Below are 19,374 nucleotides of genomic sequence, written 5' to 3' on the forward strand. Positions count from 1 at the left end.
ATAATCGATTTATGACCAATTAGAAGTTTTTTTTTAAAGTGGACCTGAACAGAATATGAAGTAGATATATGACGGTTGAGTGCATCTCACAGCACAGCAACTGGTTTAAAATTTTATTTAAGACTCAGACAAACCAATTACCAAACAACGTGTTTATTGACTATGTCACATTATTTCAACACAGCTTTTTTATTACTTGTAAAATACAGTGTCCCATTAAATGAGTTGGATCTCAGTGTTTGTTGATCAGGGTTCAGACTTGGAAAGACACTGCAGTCCTGGCAACCGCCAGCGGCGAGAACTGGTATGGATCCTCAAGTCCAACCAGTCTTGTTGAGTAGCACCCAGAGCTAAACTGGAAACAAAAATGAGAAAGCACCAAATTTATTTCAGATGCTGAAAACACTGGATGCTTGAGACATTGATAAGGCAATTGTCAACCTTATTATACGTTACTGCATCCTGCGTACAGATTTTTACTTAAAAGGATGGTAAAGAGTAATGTCATGTCATTATCCACACCGTTTATCCTGTACAAGGTTGCGAGGGGGGGCGGGCCGGCGAGGGGTGGGGGGTGTTGTCAGGGGTGCTGGAGCCTATCCCAGCTGACTACGGGCGAAAGGCGCACCACACCCTGAATAGGTCGCCAGCCAGTCACTGGGCAGACTGACACTGTCACAGAGTGGGAACTAATCCCATGCTGCCCACACACAAATCAGGCGGATGTCCCACTACCATCAGCGACTGGCAAATAGAGTATAAAATAAAATAAGAAGTCAATAATGACTATTTCGATGAGGCAGGGCCTGCCCTGAAAAAGAGCCCATTTCAACAAGACTAAAATATGGTGTATTAAGTGTCCTATAATGCTTGACCCTTGGGAGGTATGATGGAGACCATCCAAGATAGTCTTAACAAACCTTAATTTTGAATTGTCATATATTTTAATTAAAATTGATTAAAATGTCTTTAGTGTGTGATATAGAAACATAGAGCAGAGAAGAAAGCTTCGTCTGTCTTTGGACAATGATGATTACCAAGGTCAAGGTCTTATATTTTTCCAACAATTGACAAAATTCAAAATTTTACCTTGGCGCGAGGTAGGGCTCTCCTGGGATAAAGGGGTCCACTGAAGGAATGTCAGTGCTGAGAACGGAAGGATTAGACTGAGTGATGTCGTCCCCTTCCATTCCCCTCAGGTTGGTTATGCTGCTCCCCACCTCTGCACTCAAACTGACTCCACTGCTTTTAGTGGGACCTGGAAATAGACACATGCTGGGTCATTCCATTCAGATTGCGTGGCACAGATTTGCCCTCCGATTGGCTAGCAACCAGTTCAAGGTGTATCCCGCCTACTGCCCTAAAACAGCTGGGAAATGCTCTAGCGCCCCCTCTGTGCATCCACGTGTCCGCAGGGTGCATGTTGGTCTCTCTGGTTTAAATATAATCCACCCCTGTGCACGTAGGGCAGACCCCTCTGCAGTTGACTAGGTAGGACCTGTTTTGTATAAGTGCTGTGATCGGCATTGCGCGGAACAACGATGAACAACACAAAGTTGCCTCACGCTTGTGTGAGATTTGCTCGTATCCCAATCGTTACAATTCACATTTAAATAATATGAAGATAGCCTACTGGATCAAACCTGCTAGTGTGAACTATCCCAAACATTACAACAAACAAACACAAGAGCTCTGTTCCTTTTCGCTTTCACAAGGACCAAACCAGACGCATGTAAGGTGTGCTGACGTGAACCTTAAGCGCAGTCTTGATGATTGCCTTCTACTTGAAATAATGTGTTCCCGTCATCATTACGCCTTTTCCCAAAACCTTGCGATGAAAAGTCAACAGGTGGCCAAAGACAACTAGGACTACAATACATAAAGTGCTCCTCTAGTGAACAGGCTTTCACTTTTTTACCTTAATGTATTCAAATTGTTGTAAAGCAATACTCTTATTCACCTACTGATGATAGCCCATAAAAAGAGGCAACTGGCAGTTCAATATTTTGCTTCAGGATACATTGGTCACTGAGGATTGAACCTGCAACTTCTGGGTTGAGAGACGCCCCGCCCAGTACTTGTTTTGAACACTTGCATTGCATGTATGATGTCATTCCTTCATCAATTGACACGACAGTACACAACTCACAGCAGTGTATGAAAGACTCCCAGGCTCTGCTCTGCAGATATGGTCTGACCTGTGGCTGCTGAAGCAGGCATAATACTGCAGAGTCCACCTGTTGAAATACTCTGAAGAAACACAAGGGAAATAGCCACGCAGCTCATCAAAACAGTTTTAGAAACAACAGCAGTACAAGTTCACATTCTATTTTGATTTACTGCACATATGCGATGCTTCTCACAGTGAGAAAATGATTTGCACAGATGTTAAGTGAGATAAACACTAGGCCGTACACATTAACAGCACAGGTGCATAGATACAGCATCTCTATAAAGAGCTTGAATATGGGGCAAATGATGCGTTCACATCACTAAAGACGGATGATGTGAGTTAGTTCAAGGTAAGTTAGACCTGGGCAAGATGTTACCTAAGGTTGAGTAGTCGCTGAAGGAGTTCCTCGGGCAGGCCATACCTGTCAGAGCAGATAAATTCTCTGACGGAATCAAAGTCCTGCTTTAGTTGGAGCGCTCCCTGCACACTGAGGAGGAAGCAAAAGACATGATAGCCAAATGTTAGATGCATGTACTGTTTTATATTTAAGTTTGTGACTTCATTGTTGGAGGAATGTACCTGAATTTTATACGTTCTTTCAGGATATGTTCCATCCATGCCTCCATGAAAGCTGTCATGGTTAAACTAAGAGCCTGGATGCGGACAGCATCAGAGAGTAACGCCACTCCATCCAAAACCTGACCAATCACATGCTGAGCAGCTTGTGATGCATACTCACTGGGACTGATAGGAAAGCCTGCTGACCAAAAGAAAGCGGCAACTGAATTCACATGCCAGCCAAGTGAATGGAAAGTATTTCACAACAGAAGGCAATGCCACGCTAACAATAAGGAGCACTATCAGAATGCTCATTTGAATAGCTAGTCAGTCTTCATTTGGAGCAGCTGTGGAAGGTAGACTCCTGCAACAAGTGCTTTCTCTATTAAATTTCGGTCCCTAGCAAATCACCAGTGCTCGTTCGTGCTGAGTGAATAACTTAAGAAACTGGATAGGCTAGCCAGTTTGTAGGACAGATTAGGGCTGCTTGACTTTTAAAATTCTTCTTTTTTTTTTTTTAGTGATACAAACAAAAATGCAATGCATAAACGGAAAAAAAATATTTAGACGAATCAAATTTATCTTCTCTTAAATTAAAAAAAAAGGTGCAAACATATAAATTATAGAGTGGCATCCTTGTATAAAGAAACAGTGCATTGGAGTTTACTTGCTATACACTTTTTATCCAAATAGAACTGTTAAATAAACAATTTAATAGAACGGTCAAAATTTGAACTCAAGTAGACTCACGGTAGTATTATACACTGAAAAATGAGTACTATTTTAACAATGTTTTGTATATAGAATATATATTGTATACAATAGTTTTTTTACTATGATGCCAATTTTGTAATCATTGAGTGTAGTAATCCAAATTGAATTTTGATTAATTGCACAGCCCTATGACAGGCATCTTCATTCCTGTTCCTCGAGGCCCGCTGTGCTGTTTTCCATCTCTCAGTATGGCTTCAAACCTGTTGCTCGAGGGCCACTGTCTCTCCTTGCAGCAACACACCTGATTCAAATGATCAGGATTGTTATCCGGCTTCTGCAGCCTTTGCAATTTATCGGATCATTTAAATCAGATGTGTTGCAGCAGGGAGAGATGGAGAACAGACAGGGCAGTGGACCTCGAGGAACAGGATTGAAGACCTTTGCTGTATCACATCTTTCATCATAGCCTTGGGAGCTCATTTACCTGCCGGTTGAGTAGAATTACCAAACAGTGGCAGGGTTTTTACTTTCTGGACGTGGGTTTGACACCTTTGCTTAGAGTACAATACTGTACCTGGCCTGAGGTTGAGTCTCCAGTGTCCAGCAGAGGGCATTGTCTGCTCAAAAAGATCGGCAGACATCCTTTTGCAGTCATCAGAAAATGTTTTCAGCACCAGAGAAGAAAAAGCCTGATTAAAAAAAAAGGTTAAAAAACAAAACAAAAAACAGACATTAGTACCAACAGTCTGTCGATTTCTTCTAGCCACACTAAGGTAGACTGTATTGAAATGGAAGCAACATGAAAATGTAGCCATAAAAACATCTAAAGTAAGTCTGCCTATGTAGATGCATTTACTGTCTTGCTAAAAATATTTCACTTTAGAAGTTAATCCGCTGCCAAGACTCAGAGGGTCTGTTCCATTTCAGTTTTTCATGTTGCAAATATTTTGTGTTTGTTACGAATGCCATTCAGTCCATGTTGTGAGAGAAACAACACTTTGCATGGAAACAACAGAGGATGAAGCGTGTCACCTGCAGCTTGGATGAGGCCACATCAACCATTCGGAACTGCTGCTTCAGAACAAGTTGATTATGGACGTGAAGAGTGGAAAGACAATTACTGTCGGAGTTCACCATCAAAGCTTTAGTTTGTTGCACCAAATTGTCCAACGACTCTTTCAGCACCTGGAGACAAAGAATTACCTTCTTATTCGAGGAAATTACTGACATATTCGTATTATCGGAAAGTTTGTTGGATACAGAAATTCACAACATATAATAAGAACGTCAATCACATTTAATTCATTTCAAAGTTAAATTAAAGACTGCTACACACAAAACAGACATAAATAAGAGCAGGGATTTAACAAACACTGTGCAACTTGTTAAAATGGAAAGTAAGAAATAAATGATGCAAAGCAACGAGGCATTGTCATCAATAAAATTGAGATTACAAAATACATTGCTCATAAAAATAAACGCAATACTAAAATAATACGTCCAAGATATTAATTAACAAAATAATTTTTTCTTGAAGGCCTTAACTGTCCACCCCTGGTTTTCCATTTGAGAGCTTACTTTGAGGTCTCCTTGTGTGATGAGTAAGAACTTGTTGAGGCTCCATGAGGAGAGGAACTGGTAGGCCTTTGACATGACCCACACTGTAGACAATTGCACGGTAGCTAACGTCAAGCTAACGGTCCATCTGTGGAAAGCGAGCCGTGTTGGGACCAAGCTCAAAGAACCTGAAATAGATAATAAAGGTAAGAAAAACGGTGCTGGGATCCACTTGTCTAAATCTGGGTGAGATTAACAATCAACTAACTGATCACTTATCATGATTACATAATTGTGATTAATCGATAGAATAGATTTTCTTTTACATGTGCTGTGTTCAATATGATGTTCCCGGACAGATATGTATAAAAACCTTTTTTTTTCTTTCTATTATTACAAAACTGACCGAGTAGATATGTTTGTTTACTTCTGTTGAAAGGGGATTCTTGTTTAGTTGAAACCTTTTAAGTGTTTCTTGGCAAAGATCGAATAAACTATATTAGCTCATTTCAATGAAATATATAAAAGCAGACGATATTAGGAGGTATTAACCTCAGCAACTTTACCTGATGCATTGCAGTAAGAAAGAGACGACAGTAGAGGTTGAGCAAGCTGTAACAAATACTCGGCGGTCACAGACATCATCACACTGTCATCTTGATTTGATGAAGGCGCAAGACACCGGTTGTGTTGGTTTCCAGTCGTCAGACACTTGTCTTTCAAAGCTGTACCCAAACCTCCACACACCACTGAGAAAAAAACAAGAGATGAGACAAGGACAGCATGATGGTAGAATAAGTTTCATCCAAAAATGTTCTTGAGCTACCGTATTTTCACGACCATAGGGCGCACCATGTTAAAGGGTGCAGACATGTCCAAACATACCTTAGTTTAGCATACATGCTATTATTTTTTTTTTTGATCAGTCCTCATTTACAAATCCATCAAAGTCTTCATCTTCTGAATCCAAAATGAACAGTTGGGCAAGTTCTCCATCAAACACGGCATGTTCCCTCTCGTCATTGCTAGACAGTCAAACTAGCTGCAGTGCCGCGCGGCCCCTCAGATATGATGCCGGCTTTTGTGAAAACTCGAACAGCAGCGCAAGCGGACACATTAACTTGGCAGTCGCTTGATCACACAACGCCGATGTTGGCAAGTCACTACTCAAGTCACTATGTACGGTTACATCAAAACCAAAACTACCCAATATCAACTGAGCAGCATACTAGCAAACAATGAAACAACCAAAACAAGAAACAAATCCATACAATGAACACAAAACATGTATCTCTTTCATCCAGCTTTCTTCCCCACATACGTAGACTGGAGTCTCAAACCGTCACCAACAGAAGGTGACAACACACTGTGTCATGCTCCCAGACAGTCCAGCGGAGCGCACTTGAAAGTCATAACATGAACAGATTTTTGGAACTTGGTCCACACATAAGGCACTATAAGATGCCCTGTCAATTTTGGAGAAAATCTGGGACTTTTGGGTGTGCACTATGGTCGTGAAAATACGGTACACAACTCACTTTTTATCTTTGACTTAAATAGACAATTTATTGGTTCACTAGATTTAATACTGCAGCCAACCCACCAACAGTACCAACATTCCACTAATAAGTGACAGTCAAATGTCGCCCCAACTGATTTAGAGCATTTAAAATCAACACTTGGCTCTAACTTCATAACGTTGGATAAAATATTTCAATGCTCAACAGTATATAGGACATTCCCTAAATTTGGATTGCTCATGAAATCTGGGCTTTCGTGTATGTGTTTGTTTGTTTTGTTCACTCACCATAGTCCCACTGAGCATGTGCTGCACTGACTAACATATTCAGATTGAATTCCTCCAGCATGGCTTGGCACTCCTTTGGAAGTAGATCTGAAAAAAAAAGAGAGAGGGAGAGAGAGAAAAATAAAATTGCAATGTCGTTTAGACTGAACAATAAAATTGGATTCTGAAAGTAGAATGATTCTTGGTTGTGAGGAATAAACATAAAACGACATAAATGCAATGGAGTATGACACCGCCATAGAAACTGTTAATAAATAAAATCTCTCCAGTGTTTGACAAATGTACAGAAATTTGTTGACTTATTACAACGCTTGAATCTGGCTCAGTCCATTCTCATAAAGCACAATGAATTAGAAATGCAGAATCTATCTGGAGTTAATTAAAAAAATATATTATTAATTATTATCATAATTATCGGATGAAAAACATGTTTAAATTTTCAGCCCTTTATTCAATTTCAAATTGGAAGTACACAAACAAATTAATCATGAGTTTTTGTCCATAACATGTCAGAAAATAGGCAAAAATATTGATCATTTTTTTCCGTAGTAAAACCAATTGTCATAACATAACATACATAATCAGTCCGCTTTCATGGAGGATTACAGAATACGGATATTTATTATTAAGAAGCTGAATCTGAGCATTTGGAAAATTTTAAATTAAAAAAGATATACAAATGATTCATAGATTATCTGAAATAATTACATTAATTAGATAATTGATAAATTGTGGATTAATCTTTGCACCGCAAGCGTAAATGATGGTACATGTGAATTTTTAACCATGCTTATAAAGGCAAATTGTCTACAACCAACACAACACACTTTAGCAATAACATTAGTCGTTTTTGAATGCTGAGCCATGCTGTCACCAAGCTCAATGTAAACCAAATTGAGGAGTAGAACGCATTGTAGCATATAATTGCAATCTTCAATTAAAATTTGGAGGGTTTGTTTGCAAGGGATTGCTGAATATACAGTAGAGGTGTACAAAGTCTGTGAAAGCAGACTGGGTGGGGAAAAAAAACAGCGTGCTTGCGCACATACTTAATCTGCCGTTTGAAAAATGCCCGCCATAAATGGATTATGTGCTGTACAGAAGTTATCTTCTCACCTATGTTTGAGGCCTGGCTGATTGTCTGAAGGACTTGGAAGATTCTCTGATTGTCGTGGAGGTTGATGCTCCCTGTACTTCTTGCTCCGTGTGGCACATGTATCTGCACCCACAGAGCTTTGCTGCAGCAAGCCCACAGCAGTGTACGGTACTGTCCCAGCAGATCAGCAAACAGCATCGACTGGCCGAGGTCCAACCATTGAACGTAACGAGGCCGGCGAGCACATTCATCCTCGGCTTTTTTAACATCTTCCACAGCCTTCTCCAGACCTCGCTGTGCAGAAACTGAGCTAGAAAAAAAAGGTACAAACCGAAAACTAGTTTCACAGAAGATGTCATGAGTATGAGGTGTGTTCGAAACATTTGGAATCTTTTATATTATGAACTCTCGCTGTGGTCATGAATGAAAAGAGTCAATTCAAGCATGAATGCAAACTGAAGGCAGACATGATGTTTACTACACTTACAATTTGAGAAAGTCCTATTTGGCCTATGCAACGACCCCTCTGGTAAACAATTCAAGATCTTGCACCTCCAATCTCAAAATGTGGTTTCGTCCATTAAACAGCACCGGTAGAGAACAGCTCATTTCTCCTGGTGCAAACATTTCTGAAATGTCAGAAAATCTGCGCACTATACTGTCTATTGAGCAATGTGATTTTGGAGCTTCTGAACGATTGATATTCAAGAACACCTTGCGTGTGGACAGAGTTCCAAATCTGTACATGTTGTATGTCTAACGGCATACTGGACTGACTCTTTGGCACCCTCAGTTAGTGTACCCTGTTGGTACTGGCGGGGAGCAATTAACAGTCTGTTAGCACCCTCTGTTGGTCACGGTTTGAGACCACAGTCAGTTTACAACAGACCAGTTACGTGGTTGGCGCTAAAGAAAGCTGGATAAAAAGGGCTCCTGTCCAATGTCATAGCCAGTCTTATCATTGATGTTATTGTAAGAAAGAAACATCACAGGTTATATTAGCCTTTACACAACAGGCTCAAATAAATAAATAAAAGACGCTGCCCAAAAGCACACCACTCACGACATCTGTTGAACCGGAGATCTGACTGGCTGAAGCACTCCCAGAATATTTTGCAGCACTTGGAATTTGAATGGCATGAGCGATACATGTGCGTTAATTGTACTTCTTTGTTCCTTGTTTTGGTTATTTCATTGTTTGCTCTTCAGTCTGTTGTGTGATAGTTTTGCTTTTGATGTAACACCGAGACCGTACATGGACTGTTTGAGAAAGTGACTTGCCTACACCGGCAGTGTGCGATCAAGCGACTTTGAGGCTTGTGTGTAAATTTGCGCGGCTGTTTTAATGTGAGACTGACTGACTTGACTTGACTGACAGTGACAAGAGAACCTGCTCTTCTTGATGGACTCATGTGAGTACATTGTTAAATACTCCAATAAAGTTTTACAGAAATGTGTTTTTCTCCAGCTGCCTGCCTTTATAAAAAAAAAGAAGCTAAAAAACAAACACACATGCTGGTTCATGGTTTAACATGCATGCTAAGCTAAGATGGGTTTTGGCATGCCTGTGCCCAGCGATACGATGCACCCTCTATATGTGTTACATACAGAAATGGCACCAGCTACCGAGACTGCGTCGGTGCATCAAATACACCACGTCAAAACTAATCAATCGTCAAATTAACTGACAACTATCTTGATCATCATTTCATTGTTTAGAGCTTTTGTCCAACTTCAAATTTCAATTTGACATTTTTGTCCAAATCCTCCTATTTCAACTTCTCCAAAGTAAATGTTTTATGATTTCTGTTATCTTTAATGAAAGCAGACTGATCTTCTTGGTGTTTAATCAAAAAAGGTCACTGGCAAACATCATCGGAAAACAATGATCAATATTTTTCCCGATTTTTTTAAAGACCAAACCAGTTATTAAGAGGTGTGTCTCATTAACTACAAATCATCAGCTGAGCTCATTTTTTGCCACTTGGCAACTTTTTATGCTCATTTAAAAAAATCAAAAGCTCCAAAGCAAGTCATTCTGAATCTGTCAGTCATCTCGAAGCATCTAAAAACGCCAAAGACAGCCGAAGGAACAATTACCTGGGACTGACTGCTGGCATGGCGGTTATTTCCATTTCAGCAATAACCTGGTGAGTTCCCTCCATAGCGCAGTCCGTGATCCTTTGGTTTGTATCAGCCTTCCCATTTGCTGGTAGAATGTCTGTTGCGACAGTGTGAGGAAAATGTATCGTAGGTGCCAACGGATGAGACAGCAGCGGAGCTAGCAGATCATTCGAGCAACAAAGCACATGAAATAGAAGCTCAACTTTGGACTGGTCCTGTTGGCTGAAGTCTGACAGTGGGTTGGTTGACAAATGATGGAAGATGGAGGCTTGACTTGACTTCTGCAAATGTTGACAGTTTCTTAAAGGGCTGTCATGTTCTAAATCTGTCCGTACTGGACCAGTGTTGGAGGCACATGTTTGGCACTGAAAGGATAAGTTCTTCCTATCTTTGAAAGGAGAAAATACAGCTTTTCTTAAATCCGAATGATTTTCAGCATTAGCATTTTCCAAGTGAAGTTTGGGAGTGTAACGATGGCAGGAGGAGTGAGATTTCGAGGATGCATCCTGTAGCGGCTGCCAAGTTACCGTTGGAGGGAGCGTGGACAGCAACCTGGCACAAATCTCCTGCTTAGTATGGGATTGACACACACTTTGCCGTGTGGTCCACACATGGAGCTGATTGGCTGCCGTGTTTGCGTGATGCGCTGCCAAAACACTCAGCAGGTCTTGAATTGAGACAGCAGCAGGTTGACGTCTGTGACTGTTTGTCAGCGTGGTATAACATATCTGTTGAAATACGTTAGTCCTCAGATGTGTGGTGTTGCTCTGCACTCTCTGCTCCTCCAGTGCTGTGTTATAGAGGTCTATACAAGCTAAAATGTCCGCCATGACTTCCCTTGGTATCTGGTCCAAATCAGACTGTCCCATGGTAAACAGAACAGCATGCACATAATGTTCCGTTAAAATGAGCACTTGCAGCCCAAGCAAATCAAGAGACTGTCGAATTTCTTCCAGCAACTTGCTGTGCTGGGCCAGAGCACGCCTGAGGTAGTGGTCGGACTGGACTTTTCCATATAGACAAGACCAGTGGTTGACGTGAATGCGAAACTCCCGGCACAAGGACACGAGCTGACCCTTGGCTGATGAGCACAGGTGTGGCGTCTACAAAGGACAGAATAAATGATGAGAAAACGAAAAAGCATAATTTCACTTATTTCAATTTTAATTTAACATCAGAATCGACCTTGATTAATCAAATACATAAGTATGATTTCATATTCAATCTCGACATCTAGAATAGTTTTGCTGATTTTAAACAGACTCAAAGAAAGATGAGCCATTAAAACAGCATACTTATCACGGTGGTTCCAGAGCTGCAGTGCTTCATGTGTTCAATATTTTCATCCTTATGCGAGTAAACCAAGTAGCCTTACTATTAGGCTAGGGTATTATGCAGTTGTACCCCGTACACACTGTTGGTAAAATATTGTTTAAATAAAATAAATAAATAAATAAAAAAGCCTTTTTAGAATCAAATTTCCATGTTTTTTTTTTTTAATCCGATTCATTGAAGAATCGATAAAATAATCAACAGATCAATTATTAAAATAATAGTTAGTTACAGCCCTCCTTTGTTCCTAGATGGCTTTAACCGTATTGTTTGCACTTTTAAATGTTACCACTTTATGTTCTTTAAGTCATTGAAGTAAGATACCTTTTATTTCTTTGATTTGAAACATCTGACTGTTGTGTTTGTAAATATTTTTTAATGTACTTTAATTGTGAAGCACATTGAGTTACCTTTTGCAGGAAATGCACTATATAAATAAAGCAGCCTTGCTTTTTTGTGACACAATCTTAGTCAAGGTGTATGGTTTTAATTGCAGCCAAGAATAGTCAAACTAAAATTGTAACACGATAATAATGTTGCTGTATATAATGCTCATTGCAAATTTTGTACATACTGGGTTAGATGAGAGGTGCGTCTTCCTCAAGTGATCTTCAAGCAGGTGGCTCACTTTAGAGATGTACGCAGCAGTTGAACGAGCTCTCCTGGTATACTCGTGGATGAAAAGCAGCAGTGATCTGTGCTCCAAAAGCTTCCACAGAGCTTGGTAATGCTTATTCAAGAAGGGCAACGCAGGCACGAGCAGAAGACCGTCACCTGACACAGTCCTGCCCTTGACACAGATCTGGACCAGTATTAGAAGAGAAAACAAGGATTTAGACCAAGTCAAAAAACAAGCTATTGTCCTGACTTCATTCCATGCCCATTTCACTGGTTTTATATTTGTATTTGTCAATGTAATGAATTTCAATTTAAAGGGTTTTCATGTATCACTATTCAAAACGGAAGCCCCAACAACTTCATGTTGAACAGTGTTGGGGACCGCTGATCAAGTATACGCAATACGTACATCCAAAAAAAAAAACATTGTGTTTTTGATAATAGGAACACATATTGGCAATATAAACATCTTTCCCATATGAGTAAATTAATTGAGTGAGTTGATAATTTATTGTGTACAGTCTGGGATTATTTATGCAATGGACCAAAAATCACTTCCTATATTTATATTAAATCAAATACATATTGTATTGTTATTGCTATAAATATTAATCAAATGCAGGTATCTCCCACCATAGTCAAAGGCTCGAAACATTTCAAAGGAAAGTCAACCCAAATATTTTTTATTTTATTTATTTATTTATTTATTTACAAGAATATGTTATACGCAGGCCCACTAGTTGAAACATTCTGATTAAGTTTGGAAAATATGAGTTGAGCAGTAAAATCTGCCAGTTTTTCATCAGCTCAGGGGGCGGCCATTTTTTCACTTCTGTTGACTGAAAATGACATCACGGTCGCTCCAGGCTCAGATAATTAAAAATCATGGCTAATCTTCAGAAAACAGGTGAGCCGTGATTGGTCGTTCCCTTAACCATGAGCGTCTTTGATGTCATTTTCAGTCGACACAAAGTAATAAAATGGACGCCCATTGAGATGGCTAAAAACGGGTGGATTTTACTGCTTAACTTATATTCCGCGAATGCAATATCAATAATAATGCCATGTTTCGACTAGTGAAGGCACATAAAACTTCATATTGCAAAGATTGTTTAGGGTTGACTTCCCCTTTAACATTTTACCCCACACGAGAGTTGTAGATCATCATTACAAATTCACTTTACCAGGTCTGATTGCAAATTCTGTATTTTCCTTACTAAAAGTCAAAATCATAATCAAATCAGTTCATCTCAGACATTTTTTTAAAAAGTAAATCATTACTTTAAACAGATGGTCATCTTGTTAAGTAATGGGTTACTTTCAAAAGCAGGTAATCAGTAAAATGCATAGTTGCCCAACACTGATGTTAAATGATGAAAATATGCCAAGTAATGAACTGCAAAGTACATCTTGAGAATCCAGCAGGTGTCTCTCAGATATTTCAATTATCTGACGGCATGCTTTAAGTACAGTGGTGCATCAAGATGCGAGTTTAATTCATTCCGTAACTACAATCTTAACTCAAAATCTCAATATCTCAAATCATCTTTCCCCATTGAAATGAATGGAAATGCCCCTTCAAAAAAAAACTTTGGTGTTTCTTAAATAAGGTAAAATAGAAGCCCACAATATTATACTGTATAAAAACAAAGAGTAATAATGTAATTGAGTAGAATGAAAAGAAATTAACATTCTGCTGCAGTTCATTTCATTGTGCTGTGCCTTCTCGTGTGCCCACCTTTGCCACCAGGAGGCTGCATACTACTCATGCAGGACATAAAGTACAATTCTTTTCTTCTACTACAGTAAGGGACTCAGTAAAATGCTGTAATATTTGCCTGTGTGTGAATATCCAGCCTTATCCCCTTACCAAGGGGTGTCCAAACCCGTTCCTCAAGGGCCCCTGCCCTGCCTGTTTTATACTGTATGCCGACCTACTCCAACACACCTGATTCAAATCATCAGGTTCTGAACATTTGAATCACTATATAGAGAATAGCATGCATATTCAGAGATAGACTTTTTTTGTGGAGGATAAAGCCTGTGAGTTATGTTTTGTCTACATTTGTTGCTCCATCTTTTGTCCTCAAATAGCCGTTGCTTCTAAAAAACATACTTGTAACTATCAATGCAAACCGTTAGCATGTCAATGGCATTTCCATTGTTTGCTGGCGTTAAGCTAAGCGGCCTTTCCCGAGGCAGTTATGCGATTGTTTTAAATACATAACTAATTCTCTTTAACTGAGAGTGTCATTAAATACAATACAATACAATTTTATTTGTGAAGTGATTGAATTAAGTTCACTGGCACCATGAATATGACTCAAGCAGCTCACCTTGGGAGAACCCATTTGTGCCCCGCTGACATGCTGCCATTGCGTTGACACACTCAACAGAGCATGTTGCAAACGCAGTATACGCGCAGAGGATCTGGACACCAGGTTGCAGGCGGCGACAAAGTTCCCTTCTTCTTCCCCTTCCTTCTCATTATCATCTTGACTGTGACCAGGTAACAGCCACTTCATACGAGGATTTAAGGTGCTTCTGAGTAAACGAGAGATGGTCCTCTGTGACCAAGACCCTAAAAAGTGAACATCAGATGCGGGTGATTGTGAAGCTCAAAAAAAGGAGACATGGACCAATTTAAAAAAAAAAGAAGCAATGACACAAAAAAAAGGCATTTTTGGCTCATACTCGCATTGACTCATTTTGTGCCTTCCCATTTTGTGCAAGTTATATGCATTGTTACGTGAGTAATATAGCTTACTGTTGAGCACTAACCCAGTTTGTGTAGTCCATGCAATAACGATTCTCAACTAGGACTGCCACAAACGATTATTTGGTGTGTCGACTCGTCACAGATAGTCGTTGCAATTAGTTGACTAATCCGATGAAGTAACTCGCAGCATATTGCTCCAGCAAGCAGCAGCTCTTTTATAACCATCATTATCTTACCACTTGAATTCTTTAAGATACGTACAAATTAATAATAAAGAAAATTAAAACGATAGTACATTAAACTTTGATTAAACGTACCAGCATTCTTGGCATATTTGATGGAGCAACGGAATTAGAAAGCAATATGGCAATAAGGGCTTTAAAATTTTATCTGTAAATGTTTAGTGTATTTTAAAATAGAACCAAAAACGACACACTTTGATGAATTTGTATTTTCTGGATATCTATACTCGTCTTTGGTCTGAGTAAGCATGCTTAATTTGCAAATATTTTAATTATCCTTTGAGTAGTTTTGAAACATGTTCAACTATAACATCGAGGATTGCTATAAATACAAACTAATATGCTGCCTTACTATTTCAGGTGTTATGATGTAGCCTATTGACAGTTGCTGCTCATCCACAACTTGAAAACCTACTACTCTATTCGATCAAGATGCTGTTACTGCAAGATTTTGGGAAATATGCAAGTGCGCACATGATCATTGTTGAGCGATGGCAATTAATTTGTATCCCTTTTACTGAGTAAATTGCTCGCCATTGCTGAAGGCAAGTAAATTAATCCAGCTAACGTTAGCGCCATCACGTCCAATCCTCGCTCTGTATTAACCAAATGTGACATGTGCTTTACACTTTCCAACCACTCTGTCCTGCACGCTCTCTGTTGCTGTGAGACGAGCAGCAGTAGTGACATGGACCTAACTATATCCGGATTGGCTCAGTGTGCTGTCTATAGTTAAGTAGGAATACTGGGCCTTCCCCTCAAAGGGGCGATGTTGGGCAGAGTTCATAGACTACTGACTGGTTTAGTTTATTAGCTATATTGTAAATGGATAAATGGGCCACGCCCTCTAAATTGTGGCCGGTTTCTTGGGAAAAATTCAACTAAATTAGCACTACATAGCCCCTAAAACACACCTGCCAAGCAGACAGCTTGCTATGCCAGACAGCCAGTCCAACCCTGGCCTACTGTAAAATACTTCTTAACGTTTTTGTTCAATGATGAAATGTGTTCACATAGGTTGTAAACACATATTTTAAAGTTTGTCACTCCCAAAAAATACAAGTACAAATTGTGCCCATGCTTCCCTTCAGACAGACAGGGTATGGTAGTGAATGGAGCATATGTTCACACTCTACCATTTGTGTTGAGATCTTCTTCTGCCGTAGAGGATATGCACGCCTTCTGCAAGATAAAGAATTCAAAATGAGTGTCTTAAGAATTAGGAGGAAAAATGTCAGACCATTTCCTAGGAAAGCATGCGACACAAATTTGTGCCCTCAATTCATGTATCTTTCTCTGAGTATTTCCAAGAATGAGATACAGAACTTTTGATTTGATGTTTGTATTTCCACTGCTGATGTTACAACAGTGTTGCATGTAGAATGGGGTTTAAGATAACAAAAAATACTGAAAATGAACAGACACATTAAACAACTAACCTTCTCCTCTTCTGGAGTGAATGATCTGGATTTTTCTGGAAGTAAGAAGAAATAAAAACACACTGAAAATGAATCTACTTATGATCAGTGGAAGCATGTAGTGCAATACAAATATGTGTGTATTTGGGTCATCCCAAAAAAATATATCGGTTGCAATAAATGTGTTCCTTCCCACCCTGTTTATTTGACCCGAACAATTATTTGGATAGCACACAGCACAAGTGTACCTGTGCAATGTAAGACCTTGGACAATGTTGTCTAAATAGTTAAATTGACAGTCCACCAATGAGTGAGATGAAGGCCTTCCACGTGTTGTTGTGTTTAGTATGCACGAGAGACACATGGCCCTTATTAGGTGAGCTAGCCCATGATCCCAGTAAGCCCTGATCACAGTCTTAGTAGTTCCTGTTGATACCTCACACACTAGGCTCCCACTACTCGTGCACGCTTGCAAACACTGACACACACACACACACACACACACACCCTTTTACAGGTATGCTGAGATTAATAAATCTTGCATTGAGTGGTGAGATTATTTAATTATTCATATTTTCCCAATCTGCCGATCACTTTTTATGTTGCGGGCAGTTCCATTTCCTGTTCAGTGATTATCAATATATTTTCGTCTTTGCCATCATTGGTTGAATGAGATCAAGTCTCCCAGGATTCGGTGACATTTCACACATCTGTTTCTATTTTGAGGCATATTTTCCCAGAAGATTTTGGTTGAACCCCAAATTGTACTTCTCTTTGGACATTTAATTTTGGATGCTCAATTGTGTTGACCGTTTTTGTTACTGTGCGCTCATGGGATGCTACTATTTGCCATACAGTATTTCTAATTTGGAAAATTAAAGGTTAGCTTTTAAAATCAATATAAACCAAAAAGGTACGGTATTAAAAGATAAAGAAAACAAATATTTGTTTTTAAATACATTTCAGACGCAACACTTTATTAATGCGTTACCATGGTGGTTTCCAAATTTTGTACACAAGTATCACCTAAAAAACAAACAAACCGAGTGCTCTAAGAACCACCATAATGACCATTATTAAAATACAGTAGCATAGTAGAATCACAATTGGAGAATCACTGTGTTAGCGCATACAATAAGAGGATCCTCGGTTTACAGAAATCTGAAATCATACAAAAGACATAGTTACAGAACAAAGTGTAAGAGCACTTTATAAAATAATGACATTAGCAACATTATTCGCCACTCTGAACAACTCACCACTGGAACTGCTCCCTCGCACTCAAACTAGCTGCCATAACACCTATTATGAAAAAAAAAAACAGTGCGGAGTCTGCCGACACATCTAATCTTAATCTATATAGCCCATTTGCAACCTCACTTCCTTTTAAAAAAAAAATATTGAACGGGTGGTTGTTGCCCACCTTCAGTCCCACCTCTTGACAAATCACCTCCATGAAGACTTCCAATCTAGTTTCCATCCTATCACAACACTGAAACAGCCCTGGTCAAATTCACATCTGACCTCCTCTGTGCAGTCAACTGTACACTACTCACCATGTTCATCCTCCTCGACCTAAGCGCTGAGTTCAACACCATTTCTCAATCGCTACTCCTGCACGGCCTCGCTGGCATTGGGACCACTGGTGTTACACTCTCATGGTTTCATCCTACCTCACTGACCGTCAACAATTTGTCCACCTTAGGAATCACAAGTCTGGGCACATAGATACTGGGTGTCCCCCAGGGGTCATCTTCTCTTCACCATCGACCAGGAACTCTCTCCCTCCACAGATAAAACAATCAAAACTCATCTGTTTTAACACTTCCACTCCACCTATTTGATTGTTTACATTGATTTACTGTTTCTGATCTTTTTTTTTTGTCTTGATACCATTATTGATACTTTTGTTGCATCTTAAGTCATACTATTTATGGTGATCTTGGATACACCACTATTTATAAAATGAGTAAAGAGTGTGTGTCAAGATCACCTGCTTGGCCAGGCTTTCCACGAGGGTCTCTTAGTATGTCGAAATTATTTTCATCCATTGCAGACTCTGAAAAGAAAGCATATAAATCATCTATCCGGTGCAATTTTATGTAGACACATTTTTATTCTTTAGGTTTTGACTCAACATGAGACTGTCACTGTTCTGCTGTTCTTCTTGTATCTATTGTAAATGTGTTAATGTGTTTTAATTTGTGGTCTTATTACGTGCTAATTTATATTACACTATATGGAAAGCACTTTGTTACAGCTCCAGCTGTTGTGCAATGCACTATAAAAATAAAATTTAATAGTACTGTATTGTAGAAATAAATGCATAAAATGTTGATACAAAATGGAAAAAGAAAGGCAACTTCTTTAGTTTTAGAATGATAAATTGCACTCAACTACATTTCCAAAAGATAACAATCAAACACTTGATCGGTATTTAAGTACAATTGCAAAAACAATAAGATGTCACTCATTCTTTTTTAAGATTAAGACTTTGACTATACAGTTTCTCTACGAACCTGCAATGTAACTGCCATGAATAATGTGGAATTTCAGAGGTGGAAGGCCAAAGGCGTAAACTTACATCTTTCTGAAACAGTCCAAGTAAATTCTCCTTTAGATCCAAGTTTGGTACATCCCTGAGAGTGAGACCAAGCGGTTGTCTGAAAAACATGCCATCATCGTGGAATGAGCTAACGCCACAACCAGATGACGCAAGTCTGACATCGGATAAACTCACGATACACTTCGGCAAAGCAGCAAATTTCATCTTTTTTATCCGTTCTCGTGAAACAAACCGCAATATTCTTTCAATGACATGTTGGACAAAAATCAAGATTTGTGAACTGTCCATCCATCCATCCATGTATTTGTTAATCCTCGTGGGTGTTAAAAATAGCGTTTGCTCGCGAGACTCGAAAATAAAACGGTAGCCAATCCAAGGCGACGTTGGTTTCTCTGTTGTCATGGAAAAGACGAAGGCTTCCGTGTTCGTGCGTTTACTTTTTCTTCTTCT

General features: G+C 39.3%; 1 protein-coding gene across 2 annotated transcripts; it reads right to left on the bottom strand.

The window, feature by feature from the left end:
* Positions 1-137: 137 nt before the first annotated feature.
* ccdc142 (coiled-coil domain containing 142) lies at positions 138-19,326 on the bottom strand. Of its 2 annotated transcripts, none has more exons than XM_088295100.1 (19): positions 19,157-19,326; positions 18,943-19,021; positions 18,352-18,417; positions 16,380-16,414; positions 16,077-16,122; positions 14,316-14,560; positions 11,936-12,163; positions 10,006-11,132; positions 7,926-8,215; positions 6,810-6,896; positions 5,569-5,751; positions 5,024-5,190; positions 4,478-4,630; positions 4,020-4,134; positions 2,753-2,930; positions 2,550-2,660; positions 2,150-2,250; positions 1,090-1,258; positions 138-355 (listed from the first exon to the last, which is right to left on the bottom strand). In XM_088295100.1, exons 3-19 carry the CDS (start codon positions 18,407-18,409, stop codon positions 247-249), a joined length of 3,402 nt encoding a protein of 1,133 aa, XP_088151226.1. In that variant the 5' UTR covers positions 18,410-18,417; positions 18,943-19,021; positions 19,157-19,326; the 3' UTR covers positions 138-246. The 2 variants fall into 2 exon arrangements, with proteins under 2 accessions (XP_088151226.1, XP_088151225.1); XM_088295099.1 differs by having other exon boundaries at positions 19,099-19,326.
* Positions 19,327-19,374: the final 48 nt, after the last annotated feature.

Source organism: Idiotropiscis lumnitzeri, chromosome 4 (genome assembly GCF_059441095.1).
Source record: "Idiotropiscis lumnitzeri isolate Australia: NSW breed Sydney's pygmy pipehorse chromosome 4, RoL_Ilum_1.0, whole genome shotgun sequence".
Lineage (NCBI taxonomy): Eukaryota > Metazoa > Chordata > Actinopteri > Syngnathiformes > Syngnathidae > Idiotropiscis > Idiotropiscis lumnitzeri.

Excerpts from the sequence above, each read along its gene's own strand:
- ccdc142 (XM_088295100.1), bottom strand. The coding sequence starts at position 18,409 with ATGGATGAAAATAATTTCGACATACTAAGAGACCCTCGTGGAAAGCCT. Across the intron at positions 6,897-7,925 it reads CAGCCAGGCCTCAAACATAG|ATCTACTTCCAAAGGAGTGC; the intron begins GTGAGAAGATAA and ends TTTTTTTTTCAG. Across the intron at positions 356-1,089 it reads GAGCCCTACCTCGCGCCAAG|TTTAGCTCTGGGTGCTACTC; the intron begins GTAAAATTTTGA and ends TTTTGTTTCCAG.